The 23,070-nt window shown below is 35.5% G+C and overlaps 1 protein-coding gene across 1 annotated transcript; it reads left to right on the top strand.

Annotated features, from left to right (window-relative positions):
• Nucleotides 1–410: 410 nt before the first annotated feature.
• On the top strand, nt 411–22,083 carry LOC132547044 (glutamate receptor ionotropic, kainate 3-like). The gene is made up of 14 exons (XM_060210792.1): nt 411–540; nt 804–1,040; nt 1,490–1,680; nt 3,487–3,540; nt 6,646–6,745; nt 7,610–7,776; nt 11,706–11,840; nt 16,933–17,058; nt 17,403–17,579; nt 18,102–18,405; nt 19,797–19,969; nt 20,274–20,491; nt 20,853–20,999; nt 21,873–22,083. The coding sequence occupies exons 1-14, from the start codon at nt 411–413 to the stop codon at nt 22,081–22,083; spliced, it is 2,370 nt and encodes a 789-aa protein (XP_060066775.1).
• The last annotated feature ends 987 nt before the right edge of the window (nt 22,084–23,070 follow it).

Here is a 23,070-nt window from a genome sequence, read left to right on the forward strand (position 1 = left end):
TATGAAACATTTTTCAAAGTTCTCTTGAGATATAACACAGCATCTCATCGTTAAAAATGCGGCATTTCCCGCCATCTTTTTCGTCTGTAGCCTGGATGACAAATATCAATGACGTCAATGACTGTGACTTACCCGGATACATCACAGGAAGATTAACAATTACCCTACATGGTTATTTAAATAATATCTAACTATTGCTAATTTCTTTTACAAACCAATGAATATCTGCGGTGTTTATGACGTACATTATGGTGATTTCATATCCCAGCAAACCTATCCCCTAATCATATACAATTAGGAATGTGAGGTTCCTGATAGAAATTATTCGGAACGCATTCGATTTTTCCGAAATAGCATTAAAAGTTTTTTTTTTTTTTTTTACAGCTGTGGTAGGTAGAAAGGGGGAGACGATGGTAGAAGATTATCAGAAAGTCGTGGACGTACTACAATCCGGACATACGGATTACTGCAAGGTTCGGTTCTCGCCTGTCGAATATGACAATAGCAATGGATCTACTGTCTATCAAAGTCTAGAGAAAGGTATGCGTACCACATTACTAGTAATTCAATCACAAATACGTGTCGATATATATAATAAAAAGATTCAGGAGAAACGATAAACAACATAGTATTGTTTAAGATGAATATCTCGAGAATTAAATCAAAATTAAGCAAGCAGATTTTTATTGATTGACGTATTTTATCGTCTACATTTTAGTAAAACCTATAGAGGGAGCGTTATACAAAGGTATATGAATCAACGTCACAAATTTTATTCGGAGTGATGTTTCATGTGTTTACAGCCTTGGCGATATTTGCAAAAAAGGACACAGTGATCGCTGTCGGGCCATTCATTGATGTATTCACCTCAATGGAGTATGTCATCAAACGACAAATCCATTTGGTGACGTCATCGAGTGAAAGTCAGGAAAAATCTGACAGAGCTCTTCCAGTCCTCCCCGATACAAAATCACTCTCCAGTGCTGTTGCCGAGATTGTACACAGCTTGGGCTGGACCAAAGTCGCCTTTTTATCACAGGGTAGGTCGTGTACCGCCACACAGTAATGGTATGTAAATTATATGTGAAAATTACTTTTGATATGCAACGTATACAGACCTTTCGAAAATATAGGCAATGTTTCTCTCGCGGATTTCACTTCAATTCATTAAAGCAAGCTGACATTATCTATCGCTCATTGTCTTTTTTATGCAGAAAAAGGATGTTTTAATAATTCCCTGTTTTGTTTGTTATTCCTCTCAGTTTATACTCGTCTATATAACTGTTGTGATTTAATCATTGTCCAGTAAATATTTTCCAGAATACATGCGCTTTGATAAGATATGCTAATAGATAAATAAGATAACAAGATGCGGTCTTCGTTTTATTTTCAGTTTTTCATCCTTAGAGTTTAGTTTCAGAAAAGGACATTTTATTTTCACTTTAAAGTTTATCAAAATTACAAATTTATTTGCCTGATTTTTTTTTAGATGACTTCTCTCCTGTTTTGGCTCTCGGAAACAGAGACATATTTGCTTGGCCTATTTTACTGCCATCCAACATACAGAATGGAAACAACCAGGAGTTGAGACAGACGATGACCCAGCTCCGCGAGGCACAGATGCGACAGTTTATCCTTCACTCGATGGACAAGGAGGTCGTGCAGCACGTCATCACAGCGGTAAAGATAAACATATTGAGGTCATGTTAAACAATACCGACGGACCCTACAGGGACAAAGTTGTACGATCTAGTTCTAGTTCATTGCTTCGTTGTGATTCTAGATTTGCATTGAAAGGTGATATATCAACTTTTGTCTTTTGTACAAAATTCAGAAATGGTTCAGATATCTATGAATGCTTGAACAACATCCCAACAGAATATTAATTCAAACTCAAAATCAATTAAAAGACATCAAGAAGATACCAACATTTCAACAAAATTATGACCCAAACTCAATCAAACTAAGGCAAAATACCGGAACCTTGGCAAAACGTAACACTTTGTAACACCAAAAATGGTGATTCCGTTACGCGCGGTTTTGAAGATTGTAATGAAGACTGAAATAGGCATTTCGGCATGCTTACCTGTCCTATTGTGATTTTCTACATCACAAGATTTAGTAATCAGCCCATTTCTGTACGCCGGTATATCCTTAGTACTAATTGTTTACTTGTGAATAATTCATAAAATTGTATATCATTATTAGTACATCGTCAGACAGTCTCGTGCCTTATTTATATAATATCGTCAATACAAGTATTATTGTACCCGAAAGACAACTATTGCTTTAGGTTGGTCAGCTTATCACCATGAGCGGACAACATTACCAGAAAAATTAACATATTAAAACACAAAAGTGTTTTCACGATGTCGCTTTGCATTGACATTTACAATACAGAAAAGCGGGGTTGTTATTTAATCCGGTGTTGAAAAGAGGCGTATTTTCAATTCAGCAAAAATGGTGACCAGGACGAGATGTAAATTGCAAAGTTATTACAAGCAATCTATTTAGGTGCAATAAACAATAAACTAGTTGGACGGAGTGCCAACCTATACAATATGCCACATGCATTGGGATGTACATACAAGGCTACATATCCCAAGTCTGGGCTCCATAGGGAAATCACAACTAACCGAATTATAAAAATTGGACAGACGTTGCATGTTGCTGAAGCCGATGGGGATAGCTGAGATCAATACGACAAATGATCGAGCATCACTTGATGGCATGCTACGTCACAGACTAAGGGGCTGTAGTCAGAGATTTAGGGGCTGTAGTCACTGACTTAGGGGCTGTAGTCACTGACGTAGGGGCTGTAGTCACTAACTTAGGGGCTGTAGTCACTGACTTAGGGGCTGTTGTCACAGACTTCGGGGCTGTTGTCACAGACTTAGGGGCTGTAATCACAGATTTAGGGGCTGTAATCACAGACTTAGGGGCTGTAGTCATTGACTTGGGTGCTGTAGTCACAGATTTGGGGGCTGTATCTAACACCATATCACACACTAACACTCTCATACCTTTAAAACAATTTCATATATAGAAATTCATGGTTGATGGTAGATATGATAATATTTCTAAATTCCTTATCATGTTTTTTTAATGTCTTCTATATTGGTCGTAAATGACATATTTGACCATAGGTCATGCATCATAATTTATTAAAAAGTACAAACATGCAAATGAACTTACATATTTTATTTAGAATTTTCTGAACAAGGTTTTGATTTCCATTATCTTCAAGTCATTAAATCTTTATCATTATATCCAGGAATGAAGTATTACAATACCCTCGATATATAAAGGACTTTTATATTCAGATCGTTTTAATGCCATTGTCTGTTTAGGTAGGAAGTTAGGATGTCTGCATTTTGGGTCATTGTAAGTTAGACAAAAAACTTAGATTACTAAAAATATTAAGTCCATTTTATGTATCACAAGAATGTTAAAATTTACAATATGTACATTCTCTTTAACACATAGGCTGAAGAACATCACCTTCTACATTACTCTAGGAGCTGGTTCATCACCTACCTGGTAAGTATATCAACAATATACTCCTGTAGAAGAACTGTGATTTTATCAGTACATCCTACAATAGTACATTTTCTTCCAAATGACAAAAAATGTAACAGTTTTATTATCTTAAAATGTTTAATTCTTTGTCTTGGCTCTTCTGTATCTCACTCTAAATTATAAAAAGGTGCTATTTAATTGTGTGTCTTTTGTATAATCTTTAAGACAGCAGGTGGTAGACACTGCTTGCGAATTTTTTCGTCCCAGAGGTTTTCCGTAACCTGTTTGCCACGTTTAAAATCACTCGAATAGTGGCACGGTTCAGAAAATACACATGTACTTGACGCTGTTCTACCATTATCTGATGTGTGAAAATGATGAAATTTATCTTATGATGGGGCTGCTGCACCTTCCCGTCTAGATTTTGACTTTTCTTTTGATTACTTTGGGTTTTCCTTAGACGCCTTCAAGACTATAAATTTTAGGCCCTAAGCATCACTGACGAGTCCTAGAAGGACGAAACAGCTGTATGATGTAGCATCACTGAGGAGTCCTAGAAGGACGAAACAGCTGTATGATGTAGCATCACTGACGAGTCTTAGAAGGACGAAACAGCTGTATGATATAGTATTATTGACGAGTCCTAGAAGGACGAAACAGCTGTATGATGTAGCATCATTGACGAGTCCTAGAAGGACGAAACAGCGGTATGATGTAGCATCACCGAGGAGTCCTAGAAGGACGAAACAGCTGTATGATATAGTATTATTGACGAGTCCTAGAAGGACGAAACAGCGGTATGATGTAGCATCACCGAGGAGTCCTAGAAGGACGAAACAGCTATATGACGTAGCATCATTGACGAGTCCTAGAAGGACGAAACAGCTGTATGATGTAGTTTAATTCATTGTTTGGCTCTTCTGTGCCTCACTCTAGATTATGGAAAGGTGCTGTTCTCTTGAATGTCTTTTGTACAATCTAGAACCACGATATACTCGATAACTTCGACATAACGAAGTATATAGTACGAAATGAAATATTTGGACCTTGGATCACGAAACAAACTAAACGTCAAGTCCTGAGTTAGGCTTAGATGATGTTATCCCAGGGCAAGGTTTTAATTAGACTGAATAGTGCGATCGCCACCTATGTTTTAACAATGTTTCAGAATACAGAGTTTCATTATAAGAATACACTTAAATGGCTAGTTATCAGAATGTTTGATAAAAATGGTATATTGGCCTTAGCATATGTTATTGACATGTATGTGAAGTACAGAAATGGTTTATTTCTCTCGTAAATGTGTAGGTAGGATGTTTAGGATGTTTATGTGTAGTTAGGATGTTAATGAGTAGGTAGGATGTTTATGGATGAATGACTTGACTTATGCTACTGAAAAAAAAATCGCTGTATGATCAGTGGAGAGAATGGGTATGTCGTGTTTTAATGTATCAATTATTTATGTATTTTGACAATATTGTATAAAAATATACATCCAATATCTGTCAGATGTTGACAACGTTACAAGTGACAGTTATCAAGGGAGCTAAGATGCAACAACTGGTCTTGTAAATTATGTGTTATTAGTGACGGACCAGTTCGCCGTGACATTTCACAGACGTAGATCCAGAGCTATTTATATTGAACATAGACAATGTTTTGTTTGATTGTGTCCCACAGGACAATATGATTGTAGGTCAATGTATTACTTTCCTGCTCGATTGATTTGATCGAAAACTTGGCGTCTTCATAATCGGCCATCAATATCGAATCACGCCCCACTTGGAAATCGCGCGTTTTCGGGGTTGTCCACAAACCACATCGTTTTTTTTATCAATAGTCTTGGTTAATATTTTAAAAAATTTAATTCCTAGAAGGCGCTTGAAAAGTGTTCAGGACATTTAAATACGCTATGTTACGCAAAAAAAATGTATGTGTGCATGTATGAATGTGTGCATGGATGTAAGGTTGGGTAACTGGACGGACGAATGAATGAGTGAGTGAATGAATGGAGATAGATATATACAGAAGTAAAGAATTACTAAATATCATAATTGATAGCTCTCTTTCATGTTTAAAATTTTGATGTAGTAAAATCCGCTTGATGATATATTCTGAAATAATGGATATATAAAGCGTTTTTCAAATGGACGATGATCTAATCCCCAATATACTCATAAATTCTGTCGATAGTCCATATATGGCGATGATGATATATACGGTTTCACTTTTCTCCGCTTTAAGTGAGATAGTTTCAGAATGTCGATGAAGACGATAACCGTTACAGTAGATGATACTCTCGACCCAGAGATCAGAGATAATAATAGTTGAATGAAGTTATATCATATGGCATTGTCTCGTAACAATCATTGGAAAATTATAAAGAATGGCATGGAAATTCCAATCTTCATTTGAAAAAAACACACTGACAACTTCGGATGAATCTCTCGTCACTTTCTCTTGTCGATGACTCTGAACATTGTCTGTTGTTTTGTCGATCTACTTTAATGAATAAATACCTTAACAATTCTGAGATCGACATGACTCATTTTAGGCATGGACACTATCAATAGATAAAAACAACAATTTAGGCAGATAATCCATGCAGACAAACATTTTAAGCCTTTCCCAGGTCCGAATCTATTGACAACTTGAATGGAAAGTGGGCGGACCGTCTACGTCATCAATGGTTGAAAAGAACGTTTTCATCGGCTAAACACATGCGAAGGGACCGTTTCAAACAAAATTGTGCATTTCGTTGTTTTTGTTTAATTTAGTTGATATTCCGAGAATGATATGACTTTACGGCTAAAATTATTTTAGAATGGGGCAAGTTTTTTTGTTATGCATATACTGGACATAATAAATAATGACATTTATATTTTGATAATCAGATAAAATATGGTAACACATTTTTATTATGTATTTTACTGTTATCTTACTGCATGGTAGCCATGTTTTTTTTTTAGAGAAGCAGCGTTATCCTTTATTATTCAGCTATCGACACTTCCATATCTGATATTACAAATATCCAGAACCGGAAGTCACAGTTTATCGGTATAAAATCATTTTTTGACAATAAAATCCTATATATCTATGAAATATTTTATTTATTCTTTTCACCAGGATTTCTCTGATGTGACATTACACCTAAAGGAAACCGTCTCGCTCTATGGAATACAACTGTTGAACGCGGGAGCTATCCCTTCGAGTCTTTATCAAGAAGGTAGAATAATCAATGTTTTAATGAGATTAACTTTGTAATTATCATTTAATGTCTTTGTTTTCCTGTTTTCATTGTCAGGGACATCATTTTGTTGCTTATAACAAGTATTTGTGCTTCTGTTTCGTTACTCTATCTATGTATTTGTTAACTGTGTTTTTGTGTTTACTTATCTAGTTGTCATTGTTATCAATTAAGTTGTGTCTGTTATTCTAGTTGTATTTGCCTTTTTGTGAAGCAATTAACGTTCATGATATTATAGTTTTTCATGTATTTTGTGAAGTCAAATATTGGGCTAAATGTTTAATTGGTCAACTATCAAATTAATTGATATTTTCTATATTGTTACATTCAAGGCTATAAATTTCATTTTCGAGAATTTGATAAAATTGATCACATTAATATGAAGTTAAAACTTTTAAAAACTACAGTCTTTCCATATGTTAAAATATTGACTATTCCTTATATAGTCATATATAAACACATTCATCGCCGGAACATTCGCCTGAAAATATCTGTGTAATCAATTTCTTAAAAACATAACCATAGACTAAAGGTGCTTTATAATGTCACATGCAAATACTTCATTTATTTATCTACTTATTTCTATATCAGTGCACAATGTTAGTAACGTTTCTGAAGAAAATATGAAGTTTATAAAAATCAAGAAAAGATCAAGACTTGTCTTATATTTACTATCTAATTTACAAAAGGCAGTCGGTGACCATTTGACATCCCTGTTAAGTCATTGTTTTGCCTCAATTTAAGTTGTTCAAATGTGTATGGGAAAAGCGATCGTCTTGATGCTGGAACTAATTAAGTATTAAAAACTGCGCCCATTGTAATGTTTAACAATTTCTCCTACAGAACAATTCCAGAACCGGTCACGCCTAAGTCTGGGACTTCTAGTGGACGTTGTGTCTATACTGCGACACTGTCTCCGCCGGGGACAAAGCGAATCTTACTGCGATAGCCAGCCTCTCAAAAACCAGACGATGAATCAAAAAATGTTGAACGAGGCTTTTGATGATAAGGTAAATAATTTCAAGTAGTATGTAACACATCATAATTTGATCCCATCTTTATAAAAGCAAAGATATGTCAACAGTGTAAGTTCAAAATCCAAAAAATATGAATGAATGAAAGATTTACACGCATTTCCGAACATAGAACACGTGCAATAAATCCCAGTGAGATCGACAAAGCAGTATCTGATATCTGTATCAATCTCTGGGGATACTGTACATCAGACGCGTTTATCTCTTCACCTCCTCCAGAGATATCTATATCAATCTCTGGGGATACTGTACATCAGACGCGGTTTTCTCTTCACCTCCTCCAGAGATATATGTATCAATCTCTAGGGAAACTCTACATCAGACGCGTTTTTCTCTTCACCTCCTCCAGAGATATATGTATCAATCTCTGGGGATACTGTACATCAGACGCGTTTATCTCTTCACCTCCTCCAGAGATATATGTATCAATCTCTAGGGAAACTCTACATCAGACGCGTTTTTCTCTTCACCTCCTCCAGAGATATATGTATCAATCTCTGGGGATACTGTACATCAGACGCGTTTATCTCTTCACCTCCTCCAGAGATATATGTATCAATCTCTGGGGATACTGTACATCAGACGCGTTTTTCTTTTCACCTCCTCCAGAGATATCTGTATCAATCTCTGGGGATACTGTACATCAGACGCGTTTTTCTTTTCACCTCCTCCAGAGATATCTGTATCAATCTCTGGGGATACTGTACATCAGACGCGTTTTTCTTTTCACCTCCTCCAGAGATATCTGTATCAATCTCTGGGGATACTGTACATCAGACGCGTTTATCTCTTCACCTCCTCCAGAGATATCTGTATCAATCTCTGGGGATACTGTACATCAGACGCGTTTATCTCTTCACCTCCTCCAGAGATATCTGTATCAATCTCTGGGGAAACTGTACATCAGACGCGTTTATCTCTTCACCTCCTCCAGAAATATATGTATCAATCTCTGGGGATACTGTACATCAGACGCGTTTATCTCTTCACCTCCTCCAGAGATATATGTATCAATCTCTGGGGATACTGTACATCAGACGCGGTTTTCTCTTCACCTCCTCCAGAGATATCTGTATCAATATCTGGGGATACTGTACATCAGACGCGTTTATCTCTTCACCTCCTCCAGAGATATATGTATCAATCTCTGGGGATACTGTACATCAGACGCGGTTTTCTCTTCACCTCCTCCAGAGATATCTGTATCAATATCTGGGGATACTGTACATCAGACGCGTTTTTCTCTTTACCTCCTCCAGAGATATCTGTATCAATCTCTGGGGATACTGTACATCAGACGCGGTTTTCTCTTCACCTCCTCCAGAGATATCTGTATCAATATCTGGGGATACTGTACATCAGACGCGTTTTTCTCTTCACCTCCTCCAGAGATATCTGTATCAATCTCTGGGGATACTGTACATCAGACACGTTTTTCTCTTTACCTCCTCCAGAGATATCTGTATCAATCTCTGGGGATACTGTACATCAGACGCGTTTTTCTCTTCACCTCCTCCAGAGATATATGTATCAATCTCTGGGGATACTGTACATCAGACGCGTTTTTCTCTTCACCTCCTCCAGAGATATCTGTATCAATCTCTGGGGATACTGTACATCAGACGCGTTTATCTCTTCACCTCCTCCAGAGATATCTGTATCAATCTCTGGGGATACTGTACATCAGACGCGTTTTTCTCTTCACCTCCTCCAGAGATATATGTATCAATCTCTGGGGATACTGTACATCAGACGCGTTTTTCTTTTCACCTCCTCCAGAGATATATGTATCAATCTCTGGGGATACTGTACATCAGACGCGTTTTTCTTTTCACCTCCTCCAGAGATATCTGTATCAATCTCTGGGGATACTGTACATCAGACGCGTTTTTCTCTTCACCTCCTCCAGAGATATCTGTATCAATCTCTGGGGATACTGTACATCAGACGCGTTTATCTCTTCACCTCCTCCAGAGATATCTGTATCAATCTCTGGGGATACTGTACATCAGACGCGTTTATCTCTTCACCTCCTCCAGAGATATCTGTATCAATCTCTGGGGATACTGTACATCAGACGCGTTTATCTCTTCACCTCCTCCAGAGATATATGTATCAATCTCTGGGGATACTGTACATCAGACGCGTTTATCTCTTCACCTCCTCCAGAGATATATGTATCAATCTCTGGGGATACTGTACATCAGACGCGGTTTTCTCTTCACCTCCTCCAGAGATATCTGTATCAATATCTGGGGATACTGTACATCAGACGCGTTTATCTCTTCACCTCCTCCAGAGATATATGTATCAATCTCTGGGGATACTGTACATCAGACGCGGTTTTCTCTTCACCTCCTCCAGAGATATCTGTATCAATATCTGGGGATACTGTACATCAGACGCGTTTTTCTCTTTACCTCCTCCAGAGATATCTGTATCAATCTCTGGGGATACTGTACATCAGACGCGTTTTTCTCTTCACCTCCTCCAGAGATATATGTATCAATCTCTGGGGATACTGTACATCAGACGCGTTTTTCTCTTCACCTCCTCCAGAGATATCTGTATCAATCTCTGGGGATACTGTACATCAGACGCGTTTATCTCTTCACCTCCTCCAGAGATATCTGTATCAATCTCTGGGGATACTGTACATCAGACGCGTTTTTCTCTTCACCTCCTCCAGAGATATATGTATCAATCTCTGGGGATACTGTACATCAGACGCGTTTTTCTCTTCACCTCCTCCAGAGATATATGTATCAATCTCTGGGGATACTGTACATCAGACGCGTTTTTCTCTTCACCTCCTCCAGAGATATATGTATCAATCTCTGGGGATACTGTACATCAGACGCGTTTATCTCTTCACCTCCTCCAGAGATATATGTATCAATCTCTGGGGATACTGTACATCAGACGCGTTTTTCTCTTCACCTCCTCCAGAGATATCTGTATCAATCTCTGGGGATACTGTACATCAGACGCGTTTATCTCTTCACCTCCTCCAGAGATATATGTATCAATTTCTGGGGATACTGTACATCAGACGCGTTTATCTCTTCACCTCCTCCAGAGATATCTGTATCAATTTCTGGGGATACTGTACATCAGACGCGTTTTTCTCTTCACCTCCTCCAGAGATATATGTATCAATCTCTGGGGATACTATACATCAGACGCGTTTTTCTCTTCACCTCCTCCAGAGATATATGTATCAATCTCTGGGGATACTGTACATCAGACGCGTTTTTCTCTTCACCTCCTCCAGAGATATCTGTATCAATCTCTGGGGATACTGTACATCAGACGCGTTTTTCTCTTCACCTCCTCCAGAGATATATGTATCAATCTCTGGGGATACTGTACATCAGACGCGTTTTTCTCTTCACCTCCTCCAGAGATATATGTATCAATCTCTGTGGATACTGTACATCAGACGCGTTTTTCTCTTCACCTCCTCCAGAGATATCTGTATCAATCTCTGGGGATACTATACATCAGACGCGTTTTTCTTTTCACCTCCTCCAGAGACATATCTCTAGAATATATGTTCATTTTCTAGACCTTCGATTATTGATTAGAGTCTTTATAGTTGTTAAATGTTTCAGATATCAAACCATGTATTTCAAGTTGAACAAGACGAGACATTTCTTTGAAGTGGTTCGAAAATATCAAAATCAGATTTATAACAAGGAGACAATTCATTTAACTGCAAAACTGAAAAAGTTGAGTAATGTCTGTCAAGTATATTATCATGCGGATATCTCTGATTAATTTGATGGTATATTGACGATGTTTCCTTGTCTTGGTTGTTTGTGATATTTTCTCTATGAGAATATTTGTGTTACCATATATAACATATGAAGACTGACGAGTATTCCAATGTGTTTATTTCTAAGGCTGATACCTATGTAGGTGCACTGGGACAGTACAAGTGGGGCGTTGCCGAGGACGGTCGCAGTCGTATCCGCACCAGCTACTCAATGGCCGTGCTAAGTCACATCAACAACGAAACCATCAAAGACAATATCAAGGTAAAACCACCGAACCTTAATTCAGACTCAAACTGAGATATGATGGTTCCACTTGAGTACCTGGAAATTAACGAAATGTGCATCATATATAATAAAAATAATAAATAACAATAATAATAATTGTGTTATTGTCTAGTTCATGAGTATAAACACATTCAGTTTGCCTCCAATGTTTACCCAATCGGGATTCGAAAGTTAACTAGTAATGGAAGGTCACAACTGTCATTGAAATTGCCATTAAACAAGCATCAAAGCCAAACTTGGGTGCACAAGGAAAAGTAACGGAAGATGAAAACATGATGTAACAATATACTGAAACTAGTGAAAGGTACTGAGTATGGTAATAGTAGTAAGAGTATAGTAAGGGTATAGTAAGAGTATAGTAAGAGTATAGTAAGTAAGGGTATAGTAAGTAAAGTATAGTAAGTAGTGTAGTAAGTAAGAGTGTAGTAAGAGTAGTAAGTAAGAGTATAGTAAAGTATAAGTAAGAGTATAGTAAGTAAGAGTATAGTAAGTAAGAGGTATAGTAAGAGTATAGTAAGTAAGAGTATAGTAAGAGTATAGTAAGTAAAGTATAGTAAGAGTAGTAAGTAAGAGTATAAGTAAGAGTATAGTATAGTAAGAGTATAGTAAGAGTATAGTAAGTAAGAGTAAGAGTATAGTAAGTAAGAGTATAGTAAGTATAAAGAGTAATAGTAGTAGTAAGTAAGAGTATAAGTAAGAGTATAGTAAGTAAGAGTATAAGAGTAAGTAAGAGTATAGTATAGTATAGTAAGAGTAGTAAGAGTATAGTAAGAGTATAGTAAGTAAGAGTATAGTAAGAGTATAGTAAGTAAAGTATAGTAAGAGTATAGTAAGTAAGAGTAGTAGTAAAGTATAGTAAGAGTATAGTAAGAGTATAGTAAGTAAGAGTATAGTAAGTAAGAGTATAGTAAGAGTATAGTAAGTAAGAGTATAGTAAGTAAGAGTATAGTAAGAGTATAGTAAGTAAGAGTATAGTAAGTAAGAGGTATAGTAAGAGTAGAGTATAGTAAGTAAGAGAGTAAGAGTATAGTAAGTAAGAGTATAGTAAGAGTAGTATAGTAAGAGTATAGTAAGTAAGAGTATAGTAAGTAAGAGGTATAGTAAGAGTATAGTAAGTAAGAGTATAGTAAGGGTATAGTAAGAGTATAGTAAGTAAGAGTATAGTAAGAGTATAGTAAGTAAGAGTATAGTAAGTAAGAGTATAGTAAGAGTAAGTAAGAGTATAGTAAAGTATAGTAAGTAAGAGTAAGAGTATAGTAAGAGTATAGTAAGTAAGAGTATAGTAAGAGTATAGTAAGTAAGAGTATAAGTAAGAGTATAGTAAGTAAGAGTATAGTAAGAGTATAGTAAGTAAGTAAGTAATAGTATAGTAAAGTATAGTAAGTAAGAGTAGTAAGAGTATAGTAAGTAAGTAAGAGTATAGTAAGTAAGAGTATAGTAAGAGTATAGTAAGTAAGAGTATAGTAAGAGTATAGTAAAGAGTATAGTAAGTAAGAGTATAGTAAGTAAGAGTATAGTAAGTAAGAGTATAGTAAGAGTATAGTAAGTATAGTAAGAGTATAGTAAGTAAGAGTATAGTAAGAGTAGTAGTAGTAAGTAAGAGTATAGTAAGTAAGAGTATAGTAAGAGTATAGTAAGTAAGAGTATAGTAAGAGTATAGTAGTAAGAGTATAGTAAGAGTATAGTAAGTAAGAGTATAGTAAGTAAGAGTATAGTAGTAAGTAAGGGTATAGTAAGAGTATAGTAAGTAAGAGTATAGTAAGAGTAGTAAGTAAGAGTATAGTAGTAAGTAAGAGTATAGTAAGTAAGAGTATAGTAAGAGTATAGTAAGTAAGAGTATAGTAAGAGTATAGTAAGTAAGAGTATAGTAGAGAGTATAGTAAGTAAGAGTATAAGTAAGAGTATAGTAAGTAAGAGTATAGTAAGTAAGAGTATAGTAAGAGTAGAAAGTAAGGGTATAGTAAGAGTAAGTAAGAGTATAGTAAGTAATAGTATACTAAGAGTATAGTAAGTAAGAGTATAGTAAGTAAGAGTATAGTAAGAGTATAGTAAGTAAGAGTATAGTAATAGTAAGTAAGAGTATAGTAAGTAAGAGTATAGTAAGAGTATAGTAAGTAAGAGTATAGTAAGAGTATAGTAAGAGTATAGTAAGAGTATAGAGTATAGTAAGTAAGAGTATAGTAAGTAAGAGTATAGTAAGTAAGAGGTATAGTAAGAGTATAGTAAGTAAGAGTATAGTAAGAGTATAGTAAGTAAGAGTATAGTAAGAGTATAGTAAGTAAGAGTATAGTAAGAGTAAGTAAGAGTATAGTAAGAGCATAGTAAGTAAGAGTATAGTAAGTAAGAGTATAGTAAGTAAGAGTATAGTAAGTAAGAGTATAGTAAGAGTATAGTAAGAGTATAGTAAGTAAGAGTATAGTAAGTAAGAGTAAAGTAAGAGTATAGTAAGTAAGAGTATAGTAAGAGTATAGTAAGTAAGAGTATAGTAAGAGTATAGTAAGTAAGAGTGTAGTAAGAGTATAGTAAGTAAGAGTATAGTAAGAGTAAAGTAAGAGTATAGTAAGTAAGAGTAAAGTAAGAGTATAGTAAGTAAGAGTATAGTAAGTAAGAGTAAAGTAAGAGTATAGTAAGTAAGAGTATAGTAAGTAAGAGGTATAGTAAGAGTATAGTAAGTAAGAGTATAGTAAGTAAGAGTATACTAAGAGTATAGTAAGGGTATAGTAAGAGTATAAGAGTAAGTAAGAGTATAGTAGTAAGGGTATAGTAAGTAGTATAGTAAGAGTATAGTAAGTAAGAGTATAGTAAGTAAGAGTATAGTAAGAGTATAGTAAGTAAGAGTGTAGTAAGAGTATAGTAAGTAAGAGTATAGTAAGAGTATAGTAAGAGTATAGTAAGTAAGAGTATAGTAAGTAAGAGTATAGTAAGGGTATAGTAAGAGTATAGTAAGTAAGAGTAGAGTAAGTAAGAGTATAGTAAGAGTATAGTAAGAGTATAGTAAGTAAGAGTATAGTAAAAATAGAGAGTATAGTAAGTAAGAGTATAGTAAGAGTGTAGTAAGAGTATAGTAAGTAAGAGTGTAGTAAGAGTATAGTAAGTAAGAGTATAGTAAGAGTATAGTAAGTAAGAGTATAGTAAGAGTATAGTAAGTAAGAGTATAGTAAGAGTATAGTAAAGTATAGTAAGTAAGAGTATAGTAAAGTAAGTAAGTAGAGTATAGTAAGTAAGTATAGTAAGAGTATAGTAAGTAAGAGTATAGTAAGAGTATAGTAAGTAAGAGTATAGTAGTATAGTAAGTAAGAGTATAGTAAGAAGTAAGAGTATAGTAAGGGTATAGTAAGAGTATAGTAAGTAAAGTATAGTAAGGGTATAGTAAGTAAGAGTATAGTAAGGGTAGTAGTATAGTAAGAGTATAGTAAGGGTATAGTAAGAGTATAGTAAGTAAGAGTATAGTAAGAGTATAGTAAGAGTATAGTAAGTATAGTATAGTATAGTAAGAGTATAGTAAGTAAGAGTATAGTAAGTAAGGTATAGTAAGTAAGAGTATAGTAAGTAAGAGTATAGTAAGTAAGAGTATAGTAAGGGTATAGTAAGAGTATAGTAAGTAATAGTATAGTAAGAGTATATAGTAAGAGTATAGAGTATAGTAAGTAAGAGTATAGTAAGTATAGTAAGAGTATAGTAAGAGTATAGTAAGGGTATAGTAAGAGTAGTAAGTAAGAGTATAGTAAGTAAGAGTATAGTAAGAGTATAGTAAGTATAGTAAGTATAGTAAGTAAGAGTATAGTAAGAGTATAGTAAGGGTATAGTAAGTAAGAGTATAGTAGTAAGTAAGAGTATAGTAAGGGTATAGTAAAGTATAGTATAGTAAGTAAGAGTATAGTAAGAGTATAGTAAGAGTATAGTAAGTAAGAGTAGTAGTAAGAGTAAGTAAGTATAGTAAGAGTATAGTAAGGGTATAGTAAGTAAGAGTATAGTAAGTAAGAGTATAGTAAGAGTATAGAGTATAGTAAGTAAGAGTATAGTAAGAGTATAGTAAAGTAGTAAGTAAGAGTATAGTAAGTAAGAGTATAGTAAGAGTATAGTAAGGGTATAGTAAGTAAGAGTATAGTAAGTAAGAGTAGTAAGTAAGAGTATAGTAAGTAAGAGTATAGTAAGTATAGTAAGGGTATAGTAGTAAGTAAGAGTATAGTAAGAGTATAAGGGTATAGAGTATAGTAAGTAAGTATAGTAAGAGTATAGTAAGTAAGAGTATAGTAAGTAAGAGTATAGTAAGGGTAAGTAAGAGTAGTAAGTAAGAGTAGTAAGTAAGAGTATAGTAAGTATAGTAGTAAGTAAGAGTATAGTAAGTAAAGTAAGTAAGGGTATAGTAAGTAAGAGTATAGTAAGAGTATAGTAAGTAAGAGTATAGTAAGTAAGAGTATAGTAAGTAAGAGTATAGTAAGGGTATAGTAAGTAAGAGTATAGTAAGAGTATAGTAAGTAAGAGTATAGTAAGGGTATAAGTATAAGAGTATAGTAAGTAAGAGTATAGTAAGAGTAGTAGTAAGTAAAGTATAGTATAGTAAGAGTAGTAGTAAGTAAGGGTATAGTAAGTAAGAGTATAGTAAGAGTATAGTAAGAGTATAGTATAGTAAGAGGTATAGTATAGTAAGTATAGTAAGTAAGAGTATATAGTAAGTATAGTAAGGGTATAGTAGTAAGAGTATAGTAAGAGTAGTAGTAAGAGTATAGTAAAGTATAGTAAGGGTATATAGTATAGTAAGAGTAGTATAGTAAGGGTATAGTAAGAGTATAGTAAGTAAGGGTATAGTAAGTAAGAGTATAGTAAGTAAGAGTATACTAAGGGTATAGTAAGAGTATGGTATGGCATATGCCTTTGCTATTGTATGCAATCATTCTGAATGCATTTGCTGATTATCAATTATTTGTGTTGTTGAAATGTGAGCTTTGCAGCAGAAACATATTAAAAATCAACCCATGTTTTAGAGGGAAATAAACGATATGAAAGAAAGGAATAAGGAAGGACACACACATTAAACATGTTTTAAACATATTTTTATGTCGCGTAGATCGGGAACTGCACCTTCCTTGACAAACCTGTGTATACCCCTGTTGGCGAGGGAACGCAACAAAAATCAGTAAAAGATATAAAGACAAGTCTTAAGGGCATGAACTTTACCGTCATTACGAAAAAGGTAAGACTGATTTGCATCATGGCAACAAGGTCACGAACACATTATTTCAAAGCTCGATATCCATGCAGTTTGTTTAAAGTTTCGTACTAAACAGGAAAGATAGATTTCCACGTGTTGGTGTGGTGTCAGTGAGCATTGGATTTATAGTCAGTGTTGTTTTTTAAGATGTATGTTACATAATAAACAATACAAAAATGTTGACAGTGTATGTGTTTATTTTCACCCCTTATTTTACAGCTTATTGCCACTAATAATGATGCTGAAATCGAGAAGAAATTTTAAATTGTTTTAAAGATGGAAATATCCCATGCTCTAATTTAAATCTATTATGACTGTTATTTCAGGATCCGCCGTTCTATTCTGTGACCAATGGTAGACACGAAGGATTCTGTATTGATGTTCTGGATGCTTTGAAGAAGCTAATGGGGTTTGATTATAAGATAATTGCGTATAGGAGCAAGTGGGCAGGACTGAATGAGGACAAAGAATGGGACGACATTCTACACAAACTCATGGTTGGGGTGAGTAAATGTGATATCATTTACTTAAAAAAAAGATTAACATGAAGAATTTCAATATTCAAAGACCATCACAAACTGATGATCGAGGTGAATAATCGTGATGTCATTACTTGGGGAAAAGACTACTGCTCATAGAATTTCAATATCCAAAGACTAGAACAGTTACATCATACGAGAGTCGGCAGATCATTGATCATTAACAAATACATGATTAAGACAAATGGGCATCTTACATTATGAATAGTTATATATGGAATGGGTAGCAAACGATATAAGATAGGTAGATAGTTGTTTGGCAGATAGTTTAGGATAGGCAGATTAAAGTAAATTGAAAACATGACACTTGTGAAAGGATAGTATACACACGCTGGAGGGCACCTTGCATAATTTGGGTTACGATTTCGTTATGATTTTATTTAAATCTACATTGTCATTTTATATCTAATATATATATCAAAATGTAAATGAAAGTGATATTTGTCTAAATTAATGACTGAACAATATGATAATTGGTGTTATCAGGATGCCGCCATTGCGATAGGTGACCTAGTCGTGAAGTCGAAGCGAGAGGCACAGATCTCCTTCTCCAATACTATCCTGTCCTCAACTGTTAGCATGCTGTTGAAAAGGCCGCCTCTCCAACCAACCTTCTTCCAGTTCCTCTGGCCTTTCGACATCGGCCTTTGGTTTATGATAGCCATCTTCTTCTTTATCGTGGGATTGTCTCTGTTTTTGATGACCAAGTACGACACCACCCAGCGGACAGCCGAGCAGAAGTTTGATCTTAAGGAAAGCATGTGGTACTCTCTTAATGTCATACTGCAAGGTAAAGTCATGTAAAGTGTAAATGTGTGGTTACAAGCATGTGGTACTCTCTTAATGTCATACTGCAAGGTAAAGTCATGTACAGTGTAAATGTGTGGTTACAAGCATGTGGTACTCTCTTGATGTCATCCTGCAAGGTAAAGTCATGTAAAGTGTAAATGTGTGCTTACAAGCATGTGGTACTCTCTTAATGTCATCCTGCAAGGTAAAGTCATGTAAAGTGTAAATGTGTGGTTACAAGCATGTCGTACTCTCTTAATATCATACTGTAAGGTAAAATCATGTACAGTGTAAATGTGTGGTTACAAGCATGTGGTACTCTCTTAATGTCATTCTGCAAGGTAAAGTCATGTAAAGTGTAAATGTGTGGTAACAAGCATGTCGTACTCTCTTAATGTCATACTGCAAGGTAAAGTCATGTACAGTGTAAATGTGTGGTTACAAGCATGTCGTACTCTCTTAATGTCATCCTGCAAGGTAAAGTCATGTAAAGTGTAAATGTGTGGTTACAAGCATGTGGTACTCCCTTAATGTCATCCTGCAAGGTAAAGTCATGTAAAGTGTAAATGTGTGGTTACAAGCATGTGGTACTCTCTTAATGTCATCCTGCAAGGTAAAGTCATGTAAAGTGTAAATGTGTGGTTACAAGCATGTGGTACTCTCTTAATGTCATCCTGCAAGGTAAAGTCATGTAAAGTGTAAATGTGTGGTGTGTGGTACTCTCTTAATGTCATCCTGCAAGGTAAAGTCATGTAAAGTGTAAATGTGCGGTTACAAGCATGTGGTACTCTCTTAATGTCATCCTGCAAGGTAAAGTCATGTACAGTGTAAATGTGTGGTTACAAGCATGTGGTACTCTCTTAATGTCATACTGCAAGGTAAAGTCATGTACAGTGTAAATGTGCGGTTACAAGCATGTGGTACTCTCTTAATGTCATACTGCAAGGTAAAGAACTAGACTTAACACTGATTACCATCTTTATCCTGTTAGTATATGATCGCGTGAGTGTTGGAAACAAAGCACGTGATCTTACTCCGAAATTTTGTTTCCTCTGTACTTCTTATTTGTTATTTCGATATCCTCAATTGTCAGATATATGAAAATCACGGGGTTATGAGCACCTCCCCGTGTAGGTTTTATTTTTTTTTTTAATCTTTTTTTATTACGAGAAGTTCGGATTTCCCTCAGTCAAGTAAGCTTCAAAATTTAGGCCCTTCACCTCAATAACGAGTCGTAGAAGATCAAAACATCTGTATGATGCAGTTCAGTTTCATTCATTGTTCAGCTCTACTGTATCTAACGGTACATTTGTGCTATTCACTTGCGTGTCTTGTACAATCACCTAGCTAAATACTGTTCCACCTGTACAAAGAAATAGCTTTTTATTACAGGTGGTACCGAGTTCTCACCACAGACTACATCGATGAGGACCATCGTGGCTTTCTTTTGGTTCTGTACTCTGATCATCACTGCAGCATATACCGCCAATCTCGCTGCATTCTTAACTCTCAAACAGATCGACAGTAGAATAAAGACCCTTGACCGTCTCGCCAGCCAATCAGAAGTAAATGTTCTTATTAAGGAATTTAAATGTTATAAATGTGTTTATAGGTATTCTTTTTTTGTTGTATCTTCCCAGAACAAAAACAAAATGTAAATATTTAGATTCAAGGTTAATGATTCACTACTTTTGTCAACATTAAAGTTTCTTGCAAAGGATACCGATACACATTTCATAAGAAAGGTTATTCTTCGCGAACTAACTATATATAAATCTGTTACTCCACGTCAAACATTGTGTTCTGAAAATCCATCCTATGTCATATTAAGGAGTCTTCGTGTTTCACAAACTATATCTGTTACATCAGGTCAAATATGGCGTTCGCAACAACAGCGATCTCATGGCCTTCTTTGAACAATCGACCGCGGATCCTTACGAGCGGATGTGGACGGTGATGAAGCTCACAGAGAAGGAATCTCTAGTAGCCGATAGGATGGAAGGTGTCAACAAGGTCCTGGCGGGAGAATACAATTCTGGTTTTGCCTTCCTTGATGACGGGCTTTTCAATGATTATTACGCTGCTAAGTAGGTCTAGCCAATCTGGTTCTTCACTCATCAGTGACAAAAGTTTTAATTTTCTTAATCTTCATTGAAAATAATATTTTAAAAAAAAAACTATCAATGTTTCTGATGAAAACGGTTTTATTTAGGAAAAAGGCAACAGGAATGTGTTTCCAGTCGATTATTTTGTCGAATTGAAATTATGAGACGCTTCGTCGTAAATCATCGAATGTTTAGGTGAATACTTAAATGTTATACAGGACAAGGTAGAGCAACGAACACGAAAAAATGCATTGACATTTACTACAGTATAAATGTAACACTATCCTATCACACTAACAAATTATAGACTACTCTGATTTACAATTTATATGTCCTCGATCAGATTCTGTGGGATGGATTCAATCGACCAGAGGTTTGGAGAGAAACACTTCAGTCTAGGGTTCCCTAAGGGAGCGCCGTACAAGGACGACATCAATCGAGCTCTCCTTAAGTTGAAAGAGGATGGCATCATGGATTCTATCACAACTAAGTAAGTACATGTGAACTAAGTATGCAGAAAATGGCGGGAAACAGGATCCCAGTCATTACTGTACATGTTCAGTTTTGGCGACTATTTTATTATTATTATTATTCAACAGGAATGGAAATCCCAGTCATTGGAAATGTACATGTTGGAAATGTTTTGGAAATGTCCCATCAAATATTTTATCAAATATTATTATTCAAATGAGTGAATGGACATGTCCCATCAAATGAGTGAATGGAAATGTCCCATCAAATGAGTGAATGGAAATGTCCCTTCAAATGAGTGAATGGAAATGTCCCATCAAATGAGTGAATGGACATGTCCCATCAAATGAGTGAATGGAAATGTCCCTTCAAATGAGTGAATGGACATGTCCCATCAAATGAGTGAATGGAAATGTCCCTTCAAATGAGTGAATGGAAATGTCCCTTCAAATGAGTGAATGGACATGTCCAATCAAATAAGTGAATGGAAATGTCCCTTCAAATGAGTGAATGGACATGTCCCTTCAAATGAGTGAATGGACATGTCCCATCAAATGAGTGAATGGAAATGTCCCTTCAAATGAGTGAATGGACATGTCCCATCAAATGAGTGAATGGACATGTCCCTTCAAATGAGCAAATGGACATGTCCATTCAAATGAGTGAATGGACATGTCCCATGAATACAACCTCGATTGATGTATGCTTTTTAGTTGGCCTTTCAGAACAGCAGCAGGTGACGTCTTAGCGTTGCTTTGAATATATTAAGTCTTTGTGACAGTGAATCTAAGTAACGTTACTGTATCAATTGAGTTCGGCTGACAATTATGTACAGTTCAATGACTAGGTGGTCGCCTTCATTGCGTTTTCACTGTGTACATTTGTCTACCAGATGGTGGCAGCCTGCGTCTAACTGTTCGACTGTGAGTAACGAAAAGACGGGCGCCAAGTCGTCGGGAGAACTGGAACTTGAGAACATGGTGGGGGTATTCATCGTGCTAGGCTGTAGTGTTACACTCGGTGTATTAGTGGAAATCTGTAAAAGGATTTACCTCGCCATCCAAAGGATGCGTAACATCAACAACAGTGATGACAAAGGGTGATAACCTAGTCCTATTATAACTCACATCTAAATCTAGTTCACAATTTGTTTTTACAATTAAACGAAAACCATACTGTTTTTGTGTGTGTCAAACTCAGATCAATTTTCGTTTTCGTAACTTGGTCTTTATCACCAACAACAATGATACAATACTGTCTATTAACCTTCAATGTGAAATTCTACCTCCAGGTCAATCCATGATCTTGTTTTAAAGTACGACATTGAGCAACGTTCACACATTTTTCTGATTGCCCTTTACTTCATTAGGAATTCCTAATTGTTTGGGTCACTTTTTTAGCCATTTATGTTCATAACAGTTTTTGAGTGTTCCGAGAATACATACATCTATTTATAGAATTATACATTTGTTTTTCAACAGGCACCTCGACACCTGAGATTTCAATATCGAGATGGTTCAGGAGACAAGTGTATTTTGTATTGTTTAAAACTGAGTGAGCATCTCTATCTAAAATAATCCGTATGTTATGCTCATAGCAACACAGCTCACCAGTTTGCATTGGCATTCATCACAGAAAATGCTTTCACACACTGCAATCCGAATCCATCAAAATTCTGTTAACTCCAAATCTCTAATTATATCGCTTATGAAACGTCTCTAACGTACCAGTAATGTGTAGGCTATTGAGAGGGGAATCTTCACAATTCAGTATTACATTGTATAACGTGGGTATTTAAACTCTTTCTATAGTGCTAAAGGACGAATCAAGACAACTTCAGTCAGGTACTGAAAATATATCATTCCATTTTTACATAATCGATAATAAAACTTGTAACAGCTGTCCGCTATGGCAAATATCAATCTTTGGAAGTCCTTATACTGAAAAGATATCACTCCTAGTTAAAGTTATCATAATACGTAATAAAACTTGTAACAGACACCCACCTCGTAAATCTTTATAGACAGTGATTTACCATGTTGTTCAAGTGAATAGAACCCTGTTCTGAAGGAGAAATACAAATATTCATT

Source organism: Ylistrum balloti, unplaced genomic scaffold (assembly GCF_031769215.1).
Source record: "Ylistrum balloti isolate Yb309-2 unplaced genomic scaffold, AGI_CSIRO_Ybal_v1 Utg369928, whole genome shotgun sequence".
Classification (NCBI taxonomy): Eukaryota; Metazoa; Mollusca; class Bivalvia; order Pectinida; family Pectinidae; genus Ylistrum; species Ylistrum balloti.